Below are 20118 nucleotides of genomic sequence, written 5' to 3'. Positions count from 1 at the left end.
ATGTAGGGCAGGCTGGTGCCATTATTGTACCTTTTGTAGGTAGATGTCTGTCCATATTTTGTCCTTCTTTTTGCATGCATTTAAAAAAATCTACTGTTGAGTACAATTAACACCACATTAAAAACCACGTCGCTGCGACTTAATTGGGACAAGAATTTACAGTTGAACTTGAAACTTATGGTAGTTCCATTCCACTACTCATATGGGTCTCCAGCAGATGGCACTGTTCAGTCATAACATTTAGCAGTTTTGCTTCTCTGCCTGTGCCTGTGTTGAATTTGGTCTAGAATAACGATACATTCATCTAAACTCTGTTGCTTTACGTCACCGGGTCGTTCTATAACAAGTAATCAGCCTAATAATGGCTTTACTCGTGTTAATTATGTGACTCACTAGTCAGTGTACCTGTACCACCACCTCCCCTCCATGGTCTGCATTCAACAAGTTGCCAGAGCGGACTACAAACATGGCTCAGCCTCTACAAGTTTGCCTTCCAGTTCAACCTGCTGAAAAGGTACATCTCATAGCACGGGGGGACGGATGCACTGTGATTGGCTAGTTGGTGGTAGTCAGCGGAGACGCCAGTGTAACGTCAAAATGTGTAATAATAATAAAAAGTATGTAATACTAATACATCCGCGTGGACATTCATGTACAACAAATACAATACACTGAATACAGACTTACATGTTTGAGTAGATAGGATAGTGTTTTCTGTGAAACTCTGAAAAAACACCCACTTGTTGCCAGTTTACTTCCAACTTCACCAATCGCAGTAGTCCTTCCAGGATATGGGATGTAGTAGTGGTAGTTATCCTTTGGGTTCCAAGGCTGATCAGCTGAGAAGAGAACGATCACTTTACAACAGCACAGAAGAAAGAACACACAGATCAGGAGATCCATTCACTCATAGAGACACACATCAAAGGTTGATAAATATACGTTAATATTTTTCGGTGAACCGGGTTAGAGTGTGTTTTTGTGTAACTGCATATTCTAACAACAGCAACTGGTGTGTGTAGGTAAATATTGACATATCAGGTGCGCGATCTGTCGTTAGTTTAGGTTTAGCTAGCCTGTTGTTAGCCACACTAACATACATACAGTATGTATATTATAGTCAGATAATTGCTCAGCTAATGTAAGAGTAATGTTTTACAACTCGTTCTGTAGTGGGACTTAACTAATATGATCGTCGCTTTACTCTGATGGTTTTGTTTGAAGCAAATGCTACAAGTCATTAAAGTCAGTGTAATTTAAGTAAACGCAGATGACATATGTCGCAACTGAAGTGACATCTTGTGTACCTTTAATTAAATGGTATACAACGTTCGTAAATCCGCTGGATTGTTCCTGGATGCCTTATGATAGAAAGTATAATCAAAATGTAATATATAATATAAATATATAATATAACAACCTAACGTTGTCTTGGCCAGGGGGCTCACACTGCCTGTCACATGGGGCTTCATAATCCATTGATAAGCCTATATGGGGTCGTTTCACACAGTAGACTTTTCACTGCTTAACTGGCTTGAAAGCCTTGAGGACATATTTGTCAACATAACATACTTTAAACGTTTGCATTGGCAATTACATTGCTTATTAACGCGTTGATTGGCATGTAATCCAATTTCCTCATAGCTACACCAATTCCATTCCATTAAGTTCAACACACTATACAATTCAGTTATTACCAGAGCAGAAATTATTTCTCAAGCAGAACCAAATTCCTGGACTGATCATGGGATCACCATGGGGGCTACATGGGGGCTAGCTGTCAGATTCTCTTTGGTCACATGGCAGTTTCTCACTGCAGTGTTGAACTATTAGACAACTGATATAAGTTGGCTGCATTAGTGATGTTGACATTAGCATGCAAATTATATAGTCTCTGTTGGGTGGAAACATGTCCAAAACTGTTACTTTTCAGCATTCAAATAAATGCAAAAATGTGTCTTATATTATAATATTGTTTTTTTGTATGACTGACATTCAAATATCCAACTTCCAGTGTTTTCGGTTGAGTGAGCACGCCAGCTCCTTTCGCCGCCATGGGGGAACTCTTTAGAAGTGAAGAGATGACTCTAGCCCAGCTCTTCCTCCAATCAGAGGCTGCCTACTGCTGTGTCAGTGAACTGGGGGAGATTGGATTGGTGCAATTTCGTGATGTGAGTCGATCACTTTTTTTTTTGTGTGTGTAATACGTCATTTAGCTCTTACAACCTCCCAGCAAAGCAATTTCTGCCATTCAGAGCAGAAACCATACTGTTCCTTTATCCTCAGGCGGGTGAGCCCAATCCCAGGAAAATAAAAGAAAGGCCCAGAAAAGAGGACGCACAATTGCTGTTAATCTTGGTTTACTTTATACACTCACCAAAGATAGTAGGTCTACAAGCAGCAAAACTTCAGCTTGTAGATCGTCCCTGTTTCCACAGAGTGACAATGTCTTACGACAGAATGAATGAGGCATTACTCACGGGATGAGTGAGATTGTTGAGAAAGCACATACCCTCTGCATCATGTTCATCATTTGCACACAGCTGACCCCTTCATGCCAGGCATGGGAAAACTCATTCAATATAGCCCTGACGAAAGTTATTGTCCCAGAATAAAGGATGCACTCTAACAATGTGAAGTACTGTTCATGCAAATAATGCAATTGCTATTGCGTAGCTGTGTTTTCTATTTACATTATATTTAGCATCTTAGTATTATTTTATAACTACTAAACTCTTAGCAATACAGCGTTTTTAAAACACATTTGGTTGTATTTTATGTTGCAGCTAAATCCTGACGTGAACGTGTTCCAGCGCAAGTTTGTGAATGAGGTGCGGCGATGTGAGGAGATGGATCGCAAATTGAGTGAGTGAGCCTAGCAATGTCCAGCACGTCCAACCACTGGATCCCAAAACATCTCATCATCATTAGTTTTTGTTTTTATCACACAGAACTGTAAAATGAACCAGTAAGGTTTGTACTATTAACATGTTTCAGACCCCAATGGAAATAAGCCTTCTGGCCTTTTTGTGTTATCCCTTTTAACCAAAATGAGCAATCATTTGTTTTGTGCTTGTTGGCATTAAATGAATAAATAAATCAATACTGTGGCCTCAGAGCCACAGGGCTGAAAGCAATATGTGGGCGTTTGATTATGATTGGTTATGCTCTCTCATACAGGGTTTGTGGAGAAGGAAATCAAGAAGGCCGGTATCCCTATCCTTGACACGGGCGAGAACCCTGAAGTCCCCTTCCCCAGGGATATGATCGATCTCGAGGTGACTGTTCTTCTCATCTCCGCCACGGCACGGAAACTGATTACCTCCGCCACCCGACCGGCGGCGTCCTTCATCTGACCTGCTGTCCCTGTCTTGTCTCCGCAGGCTACGTTCGAGAAGCTGGAGAACGAGCTGAAGGAGATCAACACCAACCAGGAGGCCCTGAAGAAGAACTTCCTGGAGCTAACGGAGCTCAAGCACATCCTGCGCCGCACGCAGCAGTTCTTTGATGAGGTCAGCTACACCTGACCTGACACAAATCTGACCACAAGTCAACCACTTAAAGCTCTCTAAACTTGAACTTGAGACCCGAGGCCTTTTTCCGTCTACATCAAATTTCGACACCAAAAATAGCCTATCTACAAACTCACAACATGTCGCTACGGCTACGCCTTGTGAGCTTATAGATCTGCTATTTTTCAACGGGTTGTTAACCACTTATAATGCATCGAATGCAATGCTAATTAGCTTGTAGATCAGCTTAAGGTGTTTGTACACTGGTGCGTTTTCCGGCCGAATATCGGAACGAATTTCGGAGGATGTAAAAAAATAAATCGACCTCACTTTATGTCAATCACATTTGAACACTGCCGCCGAATATTTTGTCCGTATAATGTTTTTTCGGACCGTGGTTGTTTTTATGTGTTTTCTGCAGCTCTAGTCTAGTGGGGTGTTGGTGACAGGCTGACAGCTAGTGATAGCCTAATACTTTCGGATCTGCAAAAAAACGCACCAGTGTGCAACCACCTTTATGTGGTTAAGTATATTGAAATTAAACTAGTTAAGTGCTCTTTTCACTTACTTGGTAGGTGGACGTCCCTAAATATGTCACAAACATAACATTGGAATTTCACATGACCATTGCATCCAGTGAGTTTTTTGCCCATCATCATCAGATGATGGTTACATTTTGGTTGACACTGACAGCGTCAGGAATAGACCACAGTACAGTACACTACACTATGTGTGCTGTGCCACTAAGTAGAAGACTGGTGCTGTAGACCTACTGTTTGCTAATTAAACACGCAGTGAAGCTGTTACATTTTTAGCTTTGTGTTTGCACTTGTAATGATCTGCTAAGTGAGTACTCAGGCACCACTTCTAGCTGTACATGCACACTGCATTATGACAGTGTCTGTTTATGTTCCATGCCAGGCAGACCTTTGGCCTGTATGCATTCTACTTCACTTAGAAACATTGTTAGGTTAACTTGTGATGTTATAGCGTCTTTTACAAGTTATATGAGAAATCATTTATGTAAATCATTGAGCTAAATATGTTTCATTTTCTGCCAATCATTTACACTGGGTAAAGTAACTTTCTGCAGGAAACAAAACAATTTCTGCCTTTTGTATTTTCTAGAATTCTGATCATCCACTTGCTTCATTGGTCCGTGACACAATCTTCATCTTATTATTGTGTTTAGATTTTTAGAAATGATTGTTAAATTCAACATTCAACAGTATTTTATTATTTTATTTTTAAGTACTGTGTGAAGCCCTACTCTTCAGCAACAACAGAGTTCAGTACTCTTTGGGTCACTCACTCGTGTAGTCATGATTATTCTATGATTATTATGAACATGATTGGTTTGTGAACTTGCTATGGTCTCATATACAGATGGAGGATCCTAGCCTACTGGAGGAGTCATCCACTCTGCTGGACCCCAACGAGCCCAACCGAGCTGCTCCTCTCAGATTGGGGTGAGTCTCTCATCATGGTCTGATTGGTCTCACCTGAATACCACTGGATTAAGTATTGGCATTTGAACCATCTGGGTCAGAGCACAAGAGTACTACAGTTAGCCAATCACGTCCAACACACCAGCTCAGACAGACAAGTCTCAAGGACTGTATAAAGAGGACGGGAAGCGAAGACCGTAAGGGCGCCGCCATGTTGCTCACATGGTGCTCCATGGAAGGAAAGAAACATGCGCAGTTGCAGACCAAGGAAGCTGAACGCGGAAGTGTTGGCTGCATAAAGCCCATTGCGCATGTTTCTTTCCTTCCATGGAGCACCATGTGAGCAACATGGCGGCACCCTTACGGTCTTCGCTTCTTGTCCTCTTTATACAGTCCTTCACAAGTCTAGGGAAGCCACTTAAGGTCACTTTCAGCAGAAAATCACATTCCACACAGAGTAGACTAGTATTAGCTTTCAGTTCAATTTGATTGATTGATTACTTTATTAACAGTTTGTGGTTAGAGGATTTAAAACCCAAGAACGCCTATGGCTTGTTTGTTTCCATTGGGGTCCTTGATATTACATTCATAGAAAATAAATAAAAATAACTACACGATTTGTTAGTCCGGCATTCCACAATCTCCGAATGCTACAGTATATAGAGTCTGGAACTACAGCTCCCAAGAGCTGAGTAGCTGTCTCTGCTGCTCAGACCGGAAAGATATTTGACTAATCACGACGTGGTGCTCACGGAATGGTTTGCCATTGGAAACACAACCGAGATCATGGAATTATGACTAGAAATGTCCCGATACTGTATCGTTATCGGGGAAAAGTATCGGATCGGCCCTTAATTGTCAACAAAACTAGTGAAAGAAGAAATAACGCAGAAAACTAACTAGCCATCTTGGCTTCAATAATCGAGTAATCGACACACTGTTTTTCTTCGAGTAGGACTTGTTTTTGCGGCTGCACCAAATGAGGGGATGCATCACATCCGCTTTATCGCTTACTCATGGAAAGAGCTTCCGTTCTCCAGACTGATGGAAGCATTTGAAAATTGCGAAAGGCAACAGTCTGGCCGCGCGAGGCTTTTAATGATTTGTTGATCAGGGGCTGAGGTTCCTGTTTTTAGCGGGTATGCAGATCACCACCTCATCAGTTGCGTTTCTCCCTGGTCATTGATCTGAGCTCAGAATCACCGACTCCATCAATCATTTGAATGGGCTTCAGCTGTGATATTTTATGAACACTGGAGAGTTAAGACCTTATTTTATTTGTTGGGAGTCCTGCATTTTTATGCTGTATGTCTGAGACTGGAGATTGTAGACTCTATACTTTCCTGTCTCAGAAATGGATCATAAAAATGCAGAACCCCCCCTTAGTTTGCTGTCTCTCTCAGAGAGACAGGAAAACTATGACACAGAGGGAAGAGAGACATGTCAGACAAGACCAGGAGTCTGACTCGTACTCGGGGCCCCACGGCTCATAGGGGAGATCATGGTCTGGCTGAGCCTCCTGGTGCCCCAAGTGACAAAACATGATTTCAATTCAAAGGAGCTTTATTTGCATGGGAAAATAGTAGCTATATTTTGCGGTCACGTTCAGACAAATAGCAGCATTCTTTCTCAAAACCTTTAAAATAAATAGTATACAAAAACAGCCTCAGATTTAAAAGGTTTTCAATGGTGACAGCTCTGTTTATATGTGCAGTACGTCTAGAGTTCTACTTGGTACAAATAGTGTGGGGCACTCAATGGTTAGTAGTCCAACTTCCATTGGCTAACCTTATTTTATCACAACTGGTTTTGTCGTTCGTTGGTCATGTTTTCAAACTCACCTTGTATTGGATGTATGTAATCTGTGGGAAGAGTATGTGTAATTATCTTTACTGGTACCAAATGTGAAAATTGGCCACCTGTTTTTAGGTTTGTAGCTGGAGTAATTGGCAGAGAACGCATTCCTACGTTTGAGAGGATGCTGTGGAGGGTGTGCCGTGGAAATGTGTTCCTGAAACAGGCAGACATCGAAGATACACTGGAGGACCCATCCTCGGTCAGTACCGCTTAATCAAGAAGACTATTATAATCCAATAGTGTCCAAAATCATACTAAACAAGCATAGAAGGTCTGGAGTCTGGACTGGTCTCTATACTGCCTCCTGGTCAGCCTGATGGAGGGGAGAGGAACAGGTTGGAATAACGTCCACAGCGCTACGAAGCAGCCTGTTCACTCCTCATGCAATGAAGGAAGCATGAGCTCAGTTCGGGGCTCTCCCCAGGTTGGCAGAGGGAGAGTAGCACCCAGGATTACAGTTTAGGCAGTGGCCCCGGGTGAAAATATGGTTTATTAAATCGTGGGATACATTTTTTAAATAAATAACAAGCATAGAAAAGTAATTAAACTGTGTTGTTTAGAGGTCGATAGAGCATAGAGTGTGTAATACTGATAATAATGCCCTTTCATGCTTCACAAACATAATCCAGTGTTGTATGTCCTCACACGTTATGTCGCTGTATGTTACTCCAACAGGGTGACCAGGTCCACAAGTCTGTTTTCATCATCTTCTTCCAGGGAGACCAACTGAAGACTCGTGTCAAGAAGATATGTGAGGGGTAAGGGACTGAAGAACATACTGTCAATAAGAGAACCCCTAACCAACTTGTCACATCCTGTATATCTTAGTCACAGCTATCTTTGTCACTGCAATGGCCACATATCACACATAGCCCCCCCTATAGCCCCTCCTATATCCAGATTTTGGTGTATGTTCACAAACTTTGTCCTACACAAACATTAAATTCCCATTGACAATGAATGGAGAATTTTATGTCATAGCCATTGTTTTCCATGAAAATCTAATATACCACAGTTTGGTTAAATTTGAACCACTTTGAATCTGGTGTCCTATTCAAATACAGAATACATTTTAGCTGCGATGTGATGCATTGTGAGCTTGTATATCTGCTATTTTTGAAACTTTTAATTGTTGTCGTTGCTTAACTGTGCAGCCTGGCCCCCCCTCTCTCTCTGTAATTGGTCCATAGGTTCAGAGCATCCTTGTATCCCTGTCCTGAGACTCCACAGGAGAGGAAAGAGATGGCAGCAGGAGTCAATGCTCGTATCGATGACCTCCAGATGGTAGGACTATGACACAGATCACCCCTCACTCGGTTCACTTAAAGCTGGGACACTTGAGGAAAATTAACAGGGATCTTTTCTGGGTCTCTCGGGGGGGCGGGACTGCGAAGCTCTATAACATCAACCTGTTTAAAGGAGAGCCACTGAGAATTTTACCCCAGTCATCATTAGCGTAAAATGTCAGTGACTATATGATAGTTTTGGAGATAGCACGCTACAAACTTGAAGCTGATAAATGAGATCAGAAAATGGAGCTGTCGCGGGGTTGGCAAAAAGGCCTGTCTTTGTGGAGTTTGCAAACTTTGCATGTTCTCCCCGTGTCCCCTAGGGAAAGGAACTGGTCGGAATAACGTGCTATGTCCGGCCAGGGACACTCGTGAAACGAAGCAGCTTGGACTCCTCATGCATAGAAGGGAGCATGAGGTCTGTCCGCTGCCCCCCCAGGTTGGCAGAGGAAGTGTAGTGCCCAGTATTACATTAGATAATTGACACTGGGTGAAAAAAATGGGTTGTAAAAATTATAAATTAAAAAAACAAATGGAGCTCTTTATTTATTTTTTATTTATTTTATTTTACAAAAAACATCAATTGCAGTCGGCTGTGAGATATTACTCTTGTGCAATATTTAAGTTCACTTCTCCATTTCTGAACTTTCATCTGCCAGTGCTGTTGGATTTGTGGTACAGGAAATTGCTAATTATAAATGCTTGTGCTTGAATTGTACACTGCTGTCATAGTACAAAACAAAATACCTCCTCATATCGGCAGAGAAATCTAACCCTAAAACCTGCTTTGATGCTTTCTGTTTTGTTCCAAGACCTGACATCTCAGAGTAATGTTGTTGTGAGGAGTTGCACTTCAAACAGCGGCCCGCTGCCAAGTCTGGAAATGTACTCATGTCAGCAGCTTCAAATAGTATTGCTGTGGCAATTGGAGTATACGAATCAAATGAGGAATCACAGGAAATACCAGTTGATCAGATTAGAGAGACACATTAAGTCCACACAGTGGGAGATCTTCATGTGTTGTGCACACAGTACACCCTCATAGGTGATACATCCGTTGCACACGTTCACAAACTGGCCGCTATCATCATAGGGTTGTAGAAGAACCACTTCTACTGCAGCCAGCCGCTCAGGATTTTAGAGTTATTCTGTGAGTAGCAAATAGCAAGTCTAGGTATTTATGCCATTCTGACCTGAGATCAGGTTCTATGTCAGTCGTTCTTCGATTTAAAAAAAATAGCAGACCTACAAGCTCGTAGCGTGCCACTCGGTGGTGTGCTATGAGCTTGTAGATCTGCTATTTTTCAATAGCTAAAGCATAACATAATGCTAACACCAAAAGGGTTTCCCGCCCAAAATGGGTTAATTGCAAACATTTGAATAAATGAATAAATTAAACATTGTTTTGTGGAAGAAAACAAAACACACAATCTCAATATTAACTCCATATATTTTTTTAACTATATTTTTTGTAATTAAACTGCCAATTAAAAACTTGTAATTTGGGAGTTGGAGTGACCTGCAACTCTTCACACCAACACCATGCTCCTTTGTCCGCTAATCCTCTCTGTTTCATGCCCTGCTTTATCGTGGCTTGGTCTTGTCTGTTATAATTTGGGAAACAATGCATTGCTCATCTCACTGTGGTTTATGTGGTGCCCATCGCTGGCATGCAGTATTTGAGCCCTCTGGTTCCACATAGAGCGCAGTGTGGTTTAACTGCAGCTGTGTGTGAAGCAACATAACTGATGGAAGACAATATTCCCAGTGAGACCTCACTATGGTGGTGGTTGTGTCATAGCGTTTAATTGCTCCCCTGGTGTGTGTGTGTGTGTATGGGGGGGGGGTTGCTGTACAGGGCGTCTGGTGATCGGCGGCATCCTTGCCTTCTTTGGCTAGGAAAACGGGAACCCTCTCTAATATGATATAGAGAACCAGCTGGCAGCTGCTGCCCATGGGGATGATGTTGTACACTTGTATTCAGCCACCCTCTGCTTACACACCCACACACACAAAGTCACAAACACATGCACAGACACAAACTCACACATCCGTGCATGCTAAAATAGCAGAAAGACCACACTGAAATACTCAAGAGTGAGTCAACCGTGTGCCGCTCCTTTCTCCCTGCCAGTGTTGCGAAGGCTGTTGCCGCGTTATATACTTGTGTAGGACGATCAACAGATCGATTACCAGTGAGAAGCAGAGACTCTACGGTGTGTGTAGATTGGTATCCCTTCCCTTTTATTGTGTGCGATTAACCACAGTATACACACCTCGCTGTTTGCGGGGGTGCTGTTATGCCTGTCGCTACGTGGGCAGCATGAGATCTGCAGGGTAGAATGTCAAGTGAGAAGTGGCTTGGACAGCAGTCAGCTATGTACGGGCTAGGAAGGTCCATCGACGCCAACGCAAGGCTGCGTGGGCGCAGGGCAGAGCGGCAGAAGTGCCCCTGCTATTTGCTGATCGTGGAACATGGCATGCTGTGAGTCACAGTGAGTCACCGGAGAATGTCCCACTCTTAACAGGGTATACCTGGTAATGTCCCACTGTCTCTTACGGGAAGGATAGCCCAACACCATCAGCTAAGTGCAGGCATATAATGATTAAATGTACCTCGCCCCTTCTATGAATATCAAGGAATATGATTCATTACTGCAGCTGTCTTCGGGTATATGGTGCAATCCAGTGTCAACGGATATAGCACTGAATGGACAGGATGAGCTCAGACTATAGGGCGCTGGCCTTGGCATGTGCTGGTGTGGACGTAATCACTCTTAGAATGTTATTTTGTGTCTGCTATTGATCACTCATCTTAGTCATTTAGAGTTGTCATGAACGCAAACGGGGCACTTAGCAAAATCTCCCTTTACACTCACATGGGCCTGCTTTCTTTCCTACACACATACTGTACTGTATATCAACAGAGATCATAGTCATCATTCAGGTTAGTCTCTGAAGCCAGATAACTCTCGCACAATCTTCCAAATGTCGCACAATCTTCCTAACTGTGCCCTGCAAGGAAGGAAGGAAGCGGTCATATATTTAAAATATATTTTTGAATTTAATTTCTGCTGAGCAACAAGCTAATTTAGATTAGCTTTGACTAATTTGATTTACAGTAGTAGTACTTCTTATTACTATGTGTCTGCAAAGGTGAAATGGAAGTGGCGGGAGGCAGGACATCCGCTTTATTTTCTTTGCATTTTCAGTGCATCCCATGTACAACCTTTTAGGCGCCGGAAGCATTTGAAAATGATGTGAGCCAACAGTCTAGATTGACTTGAGAGACTATCATTCAGGGCCCAACAGGTCATTCCTAGATCATATCAGGTTTTCATCTTGTGTTAATAAAGTAATTTATTTTTAAAACCGGTTTTGCCAACTTAACGGGGGCCATTTATAACAAAGACTGCTTGCTGTGGTTGGCTAAACCAGGTGAGGGGCGGCCCGTGCCAATGTATCTCTTGTTGTTTTTATTTTTACTTTCGCCCACGTCTTTGGGAAGCTATAGACTGGGCCACATCTCAATTAACTGGGCCTGTGCCCGAGTGGCCCAAAGGACGCTACACTTCCGTCTCAGTGTGACCTCACACTTTTATAATCCCACTCACCACGGAGAGAAACCCCCCCAACCTTCCACCACACCACAGCAACAAACAGAAGTACTTCCTGCGGTGAATTCCGTGAAATGTTCTTTTTGTCTATTATCCGTGTAAATAAAAGATATTGATTAGTTCCAGCCGTGTGTACCAGCCTCTCTCCGTTGTGTGCACTGTCCAGGTGCTGAACCAGACCGAGGACCACAGGCAGAGGGTCCTGCAGGCCGCGGCCAAGACGGTGCGCGTTTGGTTCATCAAGGTGAGGAAGATGAAGGCCATCTACCACACCCTCAACCTGTGCAACATCGACGTCACCCAGAAGTGTCTGATCGCGGAGGTGTGGTGCCCCGTGTCCGACCTGGACTCCATCCAGTTCGCCCTGCGGAGGGGGACGGTGAGTCGCTCCCTGCGCCCTCGTTCTAATGGTCTTAACCCATTCTGACCTGAGATCAGATTCTAAAAATGTCTGTTTGAAAATGACAGTTTTCTGAAAAAGCTATGTTTCTGTGTCAGTGGTTCTTCGATTTTTCAAAAATAGCAGACCTACAAGCTCGTAGCACGCCACTCGGTGGCCGCTATGAGCTTGTAGATCTGCTATACTATTAATAGCTAAAGCATAACATAATGCTAACACCAAAAGGGGTTCCCGCCCATAATAGGTTAATTATCCTATCATGAGGACTAACGATGAATCTTTCAAAAAATATTGATGCAAGGGTAATATTAATGGGACCGTACAAAGCATCATATTTGAAAACAAAGTTAATACAGAACCACAATCAGTTAAACTACATTAACCCTATTTTACGATGAAGTTATTAAAAAATAGCCGATCTACAAGCTTAAGTGATTATGCATCGTGTTGCGACACATTGTGAGCTTGAGATTTTTGAAACATCTTGAAAAATTGCTGTGAGTGTGTTTATGTTTTTTTCCCCCTAAAACATGATCATCAGTTAGAAGAAGGAGAGGACACTGGAGCACCACGGACAATTTAAGCCTTTTTATTAGGTGCTAGTATACGAAACGACTAACGTTTCGACCTATGCGGTCTTCATCAGAGTCATAAAAGTGCCAGCATTTACTGTAGGGAAGTCTTTAAATACAGGGTAGGTGAGGGCTGGGCTTTCAATGAGCAAATGACAAATGGCCATGTTACATGTAATAACCTCATACTGCCAGCAGTCTATACAAATATGAGTATGGCTATCGGAAATACACTGTTTAACAGACAGTAAATTAAATAAAGTAAAACAGTGAATCAATGATCATCAGGTACTATGATTATACTAGGAGGAAGATGTTTTTCAAAAAAGTTTACAGAAAGTGATAAAATGATGTTTATATATGTGGCCACACCCACCAGTTAATTAAGTATACCTCGTTTTCACCTTAGCACCACCCACCTGAACTTAGGCCTCACCCACAGCTGTTGTTGTAAGATAATGGTGGAGGCGTTAGCGGACCAGAGGATTTTATGATGTCACTAAAGTGGTGTATTTTATTGGGCCTTTCGACTCAAAGGCTTTCAGGAGGAAAACAAAAATACACAGGGAAGACATTTGAATATTATAACCACACCTGCGGGTCTATTAGAGTACCGGTAATGTTAACGCCATAGCACAGGGGTTCTCAACCTGGGGGCCGCGACCCCACGGGGTGTCCCGAAATTATTTTGGGTGGGTCCCCAAATTATTTAATAAATGTTGAGAGCCATACCATTGACACAGCAGGGGGTCCCTGGCACAAAATCCTTTCCATTGGAGGCCTGCGTGCCAAATACATATTTGTTTGGGGGTCCTTGACATGAAAATGTTTGACAACCACTGTTTGGCGTTAGTGAAGGGGTGCAGGTGGTCAGGTTGTGTAACAGGGCCCAGCCAGCAACAGCGCTAACAGGCCGTCGGGACAAATGCTGCGTGAGTTGTTAGATATGTGAGGATTTAGCACCCCTGTGGAGGCCAGGTTCAAACGAGAGACATGCATGCTTCAGAGTCACGCACAGAACATCACACAGAGGTTCAAAAGGCAGGTTGGGGGGGGGTGCTGGAATGGTGCCAAAGTCCATAATTAAACACTGTGAGACATGTGATAGGAGGTTCCTAACTTCCTACTGTAGGAGTCTCCCTGGCCAAATCTTTAATCCTGTCTTGTGGGCTTAGTGCGATGTGCATGCAGAAGCAGACCTACAAACCGTGTCGGCTGTGCTGATCTTGATTAAATGTGTAGGTTTTGTCATGCCAGTGGAGGCTTGTGTGTCACGCATGGCTCTCTCTCACTCTCTCACTCTCTCTCTCTCCACGCTGAATTTATCCACAAACTATTTTGACCCTTTAGTCTTTAGTCTTTGTTCAGGCTGTAGGCAAGTCCGATTTGTCTCCCAAATACAATGTTTTGGACTGACTGTCCACTCAGTTTTTTGTATAAATGATCAGATGGGATTTATATATTCAGACCCTGTCGACCTATCTGCATTGGTTGCTGTTGTAACATCCTAATGACATACAGTATAGGCATGTTTTGTACTCTTGTCTTGCGATGGTGTCGCTCTCGGAAAATAGCTGATCTATTGTAATAATATGTCACACAATGAATGTGCCGCATTGTGAGTCTGTAGATCGTCTATTTTCGCTGAGCGACACTGCCCTACGATAAAGTATGAATCGGATTTCAATGTCCAGAGTCCATACACATCTTTAGAAACCAGATTTGAATCACATTTCAAACCACCTAGGAATGCAGTTCAAATCTGATTAGTACAAATCAGTTTCCAGGTGTTCAGAGTTCAGACTGATTTGAATCTTTACAGGCCAAAACCCGGATTTGGGCTACCAGTCTGAGCATAGCCTCTTAAAGGGACACTTCACCCCTTTTGCAACCAGATCTTATTTTAATGATGTTTGCGAGACAAGGGTTTTATGTGGGTAATATGTTTATAGATATTTTTTTTTCTATAAGTGTCCATGATGCCGTGGACACTGGGCTCACTTCCTTCCTGGACTACAATTCCCATAATGCGTTGGTGGCACTGCTGCTCCTTGTGGATAGGGGGAGGGCTGTCTTACTGAGATAACATGTAGTCCAGCAAGTAAGTGAGCCCTGCATTGTCCATGACATCATGAAATGATGAAATACTAAAATATCTAAAAACACATATTACCCTCATAAAAACCCTGTTTGTCTCCCAAACATTATTAAAATAAGATCTGGTTGCAAACTCAAAAATCTGGGTGAAGTGTCCCTTTTTAATATAGCCAGAGCTCACCTCTACCATTTACCCAGTTAGCATCTGTGGCGGTGTGTGCTACTTCATCTGTGGCGGTGTGCGCTACTTCATCTGTGGCGGTGTGTGCTACTTCATCTGTGGCGGTGTGCGCTACTTCATCTGTGGCGGTGTGTGCTACTTCATCTGTGGCGCTGTGCGCTACTTCATCTGTGGTGGTGTGTGCTACTTCATCTGTGGCGCTGTGCGCTACTTCATCTGTGGCGGTGTGTGCTACTTCATCTGTGGCGCTGTGCGCTACTTCATCTGTGGTGGTGTGTGCTACTTCATCTGTGGCGCTGTGCACTACTTAATCTGATGGTATGGCATGGTAGGCTGCCCCTCCCAGTGGCCAGCACACAATGATAAGAGAAGCCATCTGGATTCCTCTCATTCCTTGACATTCTCATGCTGTTGCACATGATTCCATTATGGGACATGTCGATTAAGAAAATGGACGCCCCACGTCCAGGATATGTTGAAGTTACTTAGCAATGCAACTATATCAGAACACTTGGAATGCAGTGTATCAGAGTCCATTATGACAGTGGAAGGAATATGTTGTTAATCAAAGGAATAATATTAGCCCATCCTGTATAAAAGACATGCCCAAATGCTACCACCCATGACTCTGATGAAGACCGCAAGGTCGAAACGTTAGTCGTTTTGTATACTCAGCACCTTAATAAAAGGCTCTAAATGTCCGTGTTGCTCCAGTCTCCTCTCCTTTTGCAACTTTGATGTCCCTGCACCTGTGAAGCACCGGATCAGCCGTTTTAGGCTTGAGGCGCGTTGGTAGACTCCCTTTGTGAATAATATTAGTATTAATAATATATTGGTGGCTGCCTTAAAGGACAACTTTAGTTTTTGTTCAACCAAGGTTCATGTTTTAGGTTATTATTGTTCTTTATTTTTCTTCATTTCCTGCGTTCTTTCATTTTAGGGATTTTAGTTGTCAAAAACAGGGGGCGGGGGCATCTTTTACTTTCTCTAATAACTACCTAAAACATGAACCTTGGTTGAAAAAAACTAAAGTTGTCCTTTAAGTAAGGGTCAACCATTGTTCTTCAGGGCAGCTATCAAAAGAGATAAGAGGGCTTTAGAGGATCCGACTTGTCAATAAAATGACCAATAATCTATCAAATAACCCGATCATCATATCAGATCTATAATCAGTCGACTGCTAAGAACTCAAAAGCGGATGTTTCACCCGGATGGGCACATGCTTCTGAACAAGGCATGTGTTCTCTCGCTGGTCTGTTTTACATTATGTGGCATAATGTTTGAATACCGGTATATTATAAAACATGTTTTCGTGCACGACTTTTTCACTTGACAACCAGGCAGACGTTGAAGCTTGTGAGGCCTCCCCGAGTCAGCCGCTGGGGACGCGAGCGAATGGCCGCACGCATCATCAACTAGTTCAAGTTGCAAATGATAGTGTTAGAAGAAGAAGTACTTAGTTGAAACCTCTGCGATGTTTAACATGTCGACGAACCGCTTAGCTTGACGAACCGATGCAAATCGACAAGAATGTGTTTCAGGCGCACACACACTATGTGTGATGCAGCATTTAAGGAGTTCCCAGGCGACTCCCTGACCCCTAAGCTTAACCCATTAAGAACCGAGGCCGGTTCTACGATCGGAATGCCTCCTCAATCATTTGCACACTTTCATTTAACTTCAATCCCGGTATTAAGACCTGGAACGCATCTGTGTCACCTTTGCTTGTAACCACTTTAATCAGTATTTAAACTTTGGCGTTTTAACTCAAATCTTTGCTTCTGGGAGGTCCCTGCAGCAAAAATCTGCGGCCAATACAGATAATTCTGGGTGTGCTTGACATGAAAAAGTTTGAGCACCACTGATGAGTTTTTATTCTTTGTCAAATCTGGTCTCAGGTCTTAATGGCTCTGTGGGTTAAGTACCCTAGTACTCTTAGTGAATTCTCTGCACTCACCTAAGCTTTTGAAAGTGCTTCTAGAGACTGGCACTCAACTTATATAGAACATAAGAAGTGAGAGAAATGAACCCAAATGTGTGAGTAACAGAAACCCCCTCGCTCTGTGGTGTTCAACAGGAGAAGAGCGGCTCCACCGTGCCCTCCATCCTCAACAGGATGCAGTCCAAGCAGACCCCGCCCACCTTCAACAAGACCAACAAGTTCACCTCTGGCTTCCAGAACATCGTGGACGCCTACGGCATCGGCAACTACCGTGAGATAAACCCTGGTAAGTGCATTTGTCTCACCTCTCTCTGTGTGCATTCCTCTTAGCCCTCTCTCTCTCCACCTCTCTCATCTGACCGGTGCCGCTGTCATGTGAGGCGGCTACAGGGCTTTGTGCTCTGTGTGCTAAAAGGCAGGCTCTGTTTTCCCAGCTGACTGCAGTGTTGAACCACGGCAACTGACAGGCATTGACCTTTCAGCGCTACAGAGCGCTTTCTATGGAACCGGCTTTATCGCCCATTAGCACCTCATCACTTCTTAGGACACCTGCTGTGAATCATGCACGTCGTTCATTATCATTGTATATGCATCGTGTGTGTTTTCGCCTGTGTTTCACCCTCCCTCTCATACGATGCTGCCTGCCTCCTTGTCTCCAGCACCATTCACCATCATCACCTTCCCCTTCCTGTTTGCGGTCATGTTTGGTGACTTTGGCCATGGTTGTCTCATGACGGCTGGCGCCCTCTACCTGGTGCTGAGAGAGAGCAGGCTGTCGGCCCAGAAGAACGACAATGAGGTATGGATGTCTCTGTGTCTGTGTTGTGTTGTGTCCCACCATGAACCATCCCATCACAATGAGGTATGGATGTCTCCGTGTTGCCCGGTTGAACTGTTCTGACGTTCCATATGTTGATCTGACCTCATCAAACCCTGTACCCTCAAGACACGCTCCATATATGGCCAGTACAGAATTCATTCCATTTCTTGATCTGACGCCCCATGCCAAAGCGCCAGCGCTCGCTCAGCAGTCTGCCGTCACCCAGGCGGATGCGTGCGCGCGACCTCAAGGCCAAGGTCGCTTCTCGCCCTCAGGGCGTCTTACTGGTATTCAAATATGTCTTCCCTGTGCATTTTTTGGGGGGGAGATCACAGCACTCCATCTTTAAAAATGCAATTCATTATAAATCAAATCAACAAATGATATTCATATGACATATCTCGAAGCAAACAAAACATATCACATTACAGTAATGTTACTGTAAGTGAGTGTGATGAGCTGTGTGAGTAGTTGTATTCTTCAGTGCAGTTGAATGCTTTTCATTCTCTTTGGCCTGAGATCACAAAGTGTGGTGTTGTTGTTATACAGTGGTGGACAGTAACTAAGTACATTTATTTACTGTAATTGACTAATGTTCAGGTATTTGTGCTTTCTTGAGTATCTCCAATTTTCAATACTTTTACTTCTACTCCACTACTTCTCTGATCCAAATATTGTACTTTTACTCCACTACATTTATTCGAAAACTTGAGTTACTACCGTATGTAGATTTTGATTATTACTACAAAACATACATTAACCATTTCAGCTATACATTTCGGCCATTCGAAAATAGCTGATCTACAATCTTTTTTGTCTTTATTTTAATTTTATTTTTTTATTTAATTTTTGTTTCATATCATAATTTATAATCTGTTCAATAAAAACATATTTGACAAAAAGAAAAAAAAATAGCCGATCTACAAGCTCACAATGCGTAACAGAGTAGTTCTTTATGGCAGTATTGATACTTTTACTTGCATAAAAACTTTGAATACTTTCTCCGCCACTGTTCTTCGGTTCATTTGAATGGTTTTCATTCTCTCTGGCCTGGGATCACTAGCCTGGCTAGTAAGCCAGACTAATATCCCACACGCCTTAGCCAGGCTATGGAATCACAGAGTGTGGCGTTGTTGTTGTTGTGGTTCTATATGTGGTCTAGATGTTCAGCATGATCTTTGCGGGCCGCTACATCATCCTGCTGATGGGAATGTTCTCGGTGTACACGGGCATCATCTACAACGACTGCTTCTCCAAGTCCCTCAATGTGTTCGGCTCCGGCTGGAGTGTCAAGCCCATGTTCAACCAACGCATAGGAGGCAACTGGACGTAAGTGTTGCTTTGATGGGAAAGTTTGATATGGGTTTAGTCCTAGTCTTAATTATTTGTCATTTAGTTTTAGTCACATTTTAGTTGGTCAACTGAAATGTTTTAGTCTAGTTTTAGTCAACTAAATATCATACGTTTTTACTTATTATATACATTCAACTGCAATATGCGAGTGGTTTTGTGCAGCTGTGTGCAAAGTTTCAGTTGCTCTATGTCCTTTCTCACCGCAGGATGGAGGACCTTAGAGACAATAAAGTTCTGCAGTTGGACCCAAACGTTGACGGTGTCTTCCTGGGGGCGTACCCAATTGGCATTGATCCAGTGAGTTGGTTTTTTCTTCATTTATGTGCATGACGTCTCAAAAGCATCATTGGGTATGTATAGGTCATGTGCTACTTGCCAAAATTGTTTTTACTATAATAAAGGAGACACTGGGGCCTTGTTTAAGTGATTTTTAGCACATGGTTTAAAAGTCCCTTGAGTCCAAATCAAGCAAACACATTTCTGCTGAGGAAAAAGGATGTGATTGTGCACGTGGGAACAACGGGTCATATCAGTACTTTGTGATATTACTCATTTACCAATACAGAGGCAAATTATACCGTATATGCCTGCCTCTCCCCCCAAAGAAGTAATCACAATTTGTATTTTGTTAGTATAAATTTAAAAATCACACACGTGTGAACTGAGTGGTGCAATTCCCCCCCCCCCCCCCCCCCCCCCTCTCTCTCTCTCTCTCTCTCTCTCTCTCTCTCATTACACAGCACTACCCCTCCCTCTGTTTCTGCCGCCCCCTACTGGTATAAATCAGTAACATACTCAGGCTCATACACACAGGTGTACACACAGGTAGGTACATGGACATTGCTGATTGTAGGAGTGGTTGCACCACTCAAAAAAAGCATTTACATGGTGATAAGAGTTACATGTGTTATATAGTAGAGGATATGTTGCACACATATGAATATAAATCTTGAGCATTTTACTTTTTGTCCTTTGTGGGGAAAAAAAAAAAAGTTTGAAAACCACTGTTCTAGTAAAACAAAAATCAACA

General features: G+C 43.0%; 1 protein-coding gene across 2 annotated transcripts in view; it reads left to right on the top strand.

Annotated features, from left to right (window-relative positions):
• Nucleotides 1–829: 829 nt before the first annotated feature.
• The window catches only part of atp6v0a1a (ATPase H+ transporting V0 subunit a1a), a 31691-nt gene continuing 12402 nt past the window's right edge, over nt 830–20118 (top strand). For both annotated transcript variants that reach the window (XM_080777108.1, XM_080777109.1), the window contains exons 1-14: nt 830–928; nt 2015–2171; nt 2787–2865; nt 3181–3278; nt 3384–3512; nt 4899–4981; nt 6890–7016; nt 7493–7575; nt 8008–8101; nt 11890–12102; nt 17051–17201; nt 17575–17714; nt 18898–19064; nt 19295–19385. In XM_080777108.1, the coding sequence (XP_080633234.1) occupies nt 2055–2171; nt 2787–2865; nt 3181–3278; nt 3384–3512; nt 4899–4981; nt 6890–7016; nt 7493–7575; nt 8008–8101; nt 11890–12102; nt 17051–17201; nt 17575–17714; nt 18898–19064; nt 19295–19385 (1572 nt within the window). In that variant the 5' untranslated portion in view covers nt 830–928; nt 2015–2054. The remainder of the gene's footprint in view (nt 929–2014; nt 2172–2786; nt 2866–3180; nt 3279–3383; nt 3513–4898; nt 4982–6889; nt 7017–7492; nt 7576–8007; nt 8102–11889; nt 12103–17050; nt 17202–17574; nt 17715–18897; nt 19065–19294; nt 19386–20118) is intronic.

This window comes from Protomyctophum bolini (assembly GCF_963924005.1).
Source record: "Protomyctophum bolini genome assembly, chromosome: 11".
Taxonomy (NCBI): domain Eukaryota; kingdom Metazoa; phylum Chordata; class Actinopteri; order Myctophiformes; family Myctophidae; genus Protomyctophum; species Protomyctophum bolini.
Note: the sequence above shows the minus strand (reverse complement) of the source record. Positions and strands in the feature narration are given on the sequence as shown.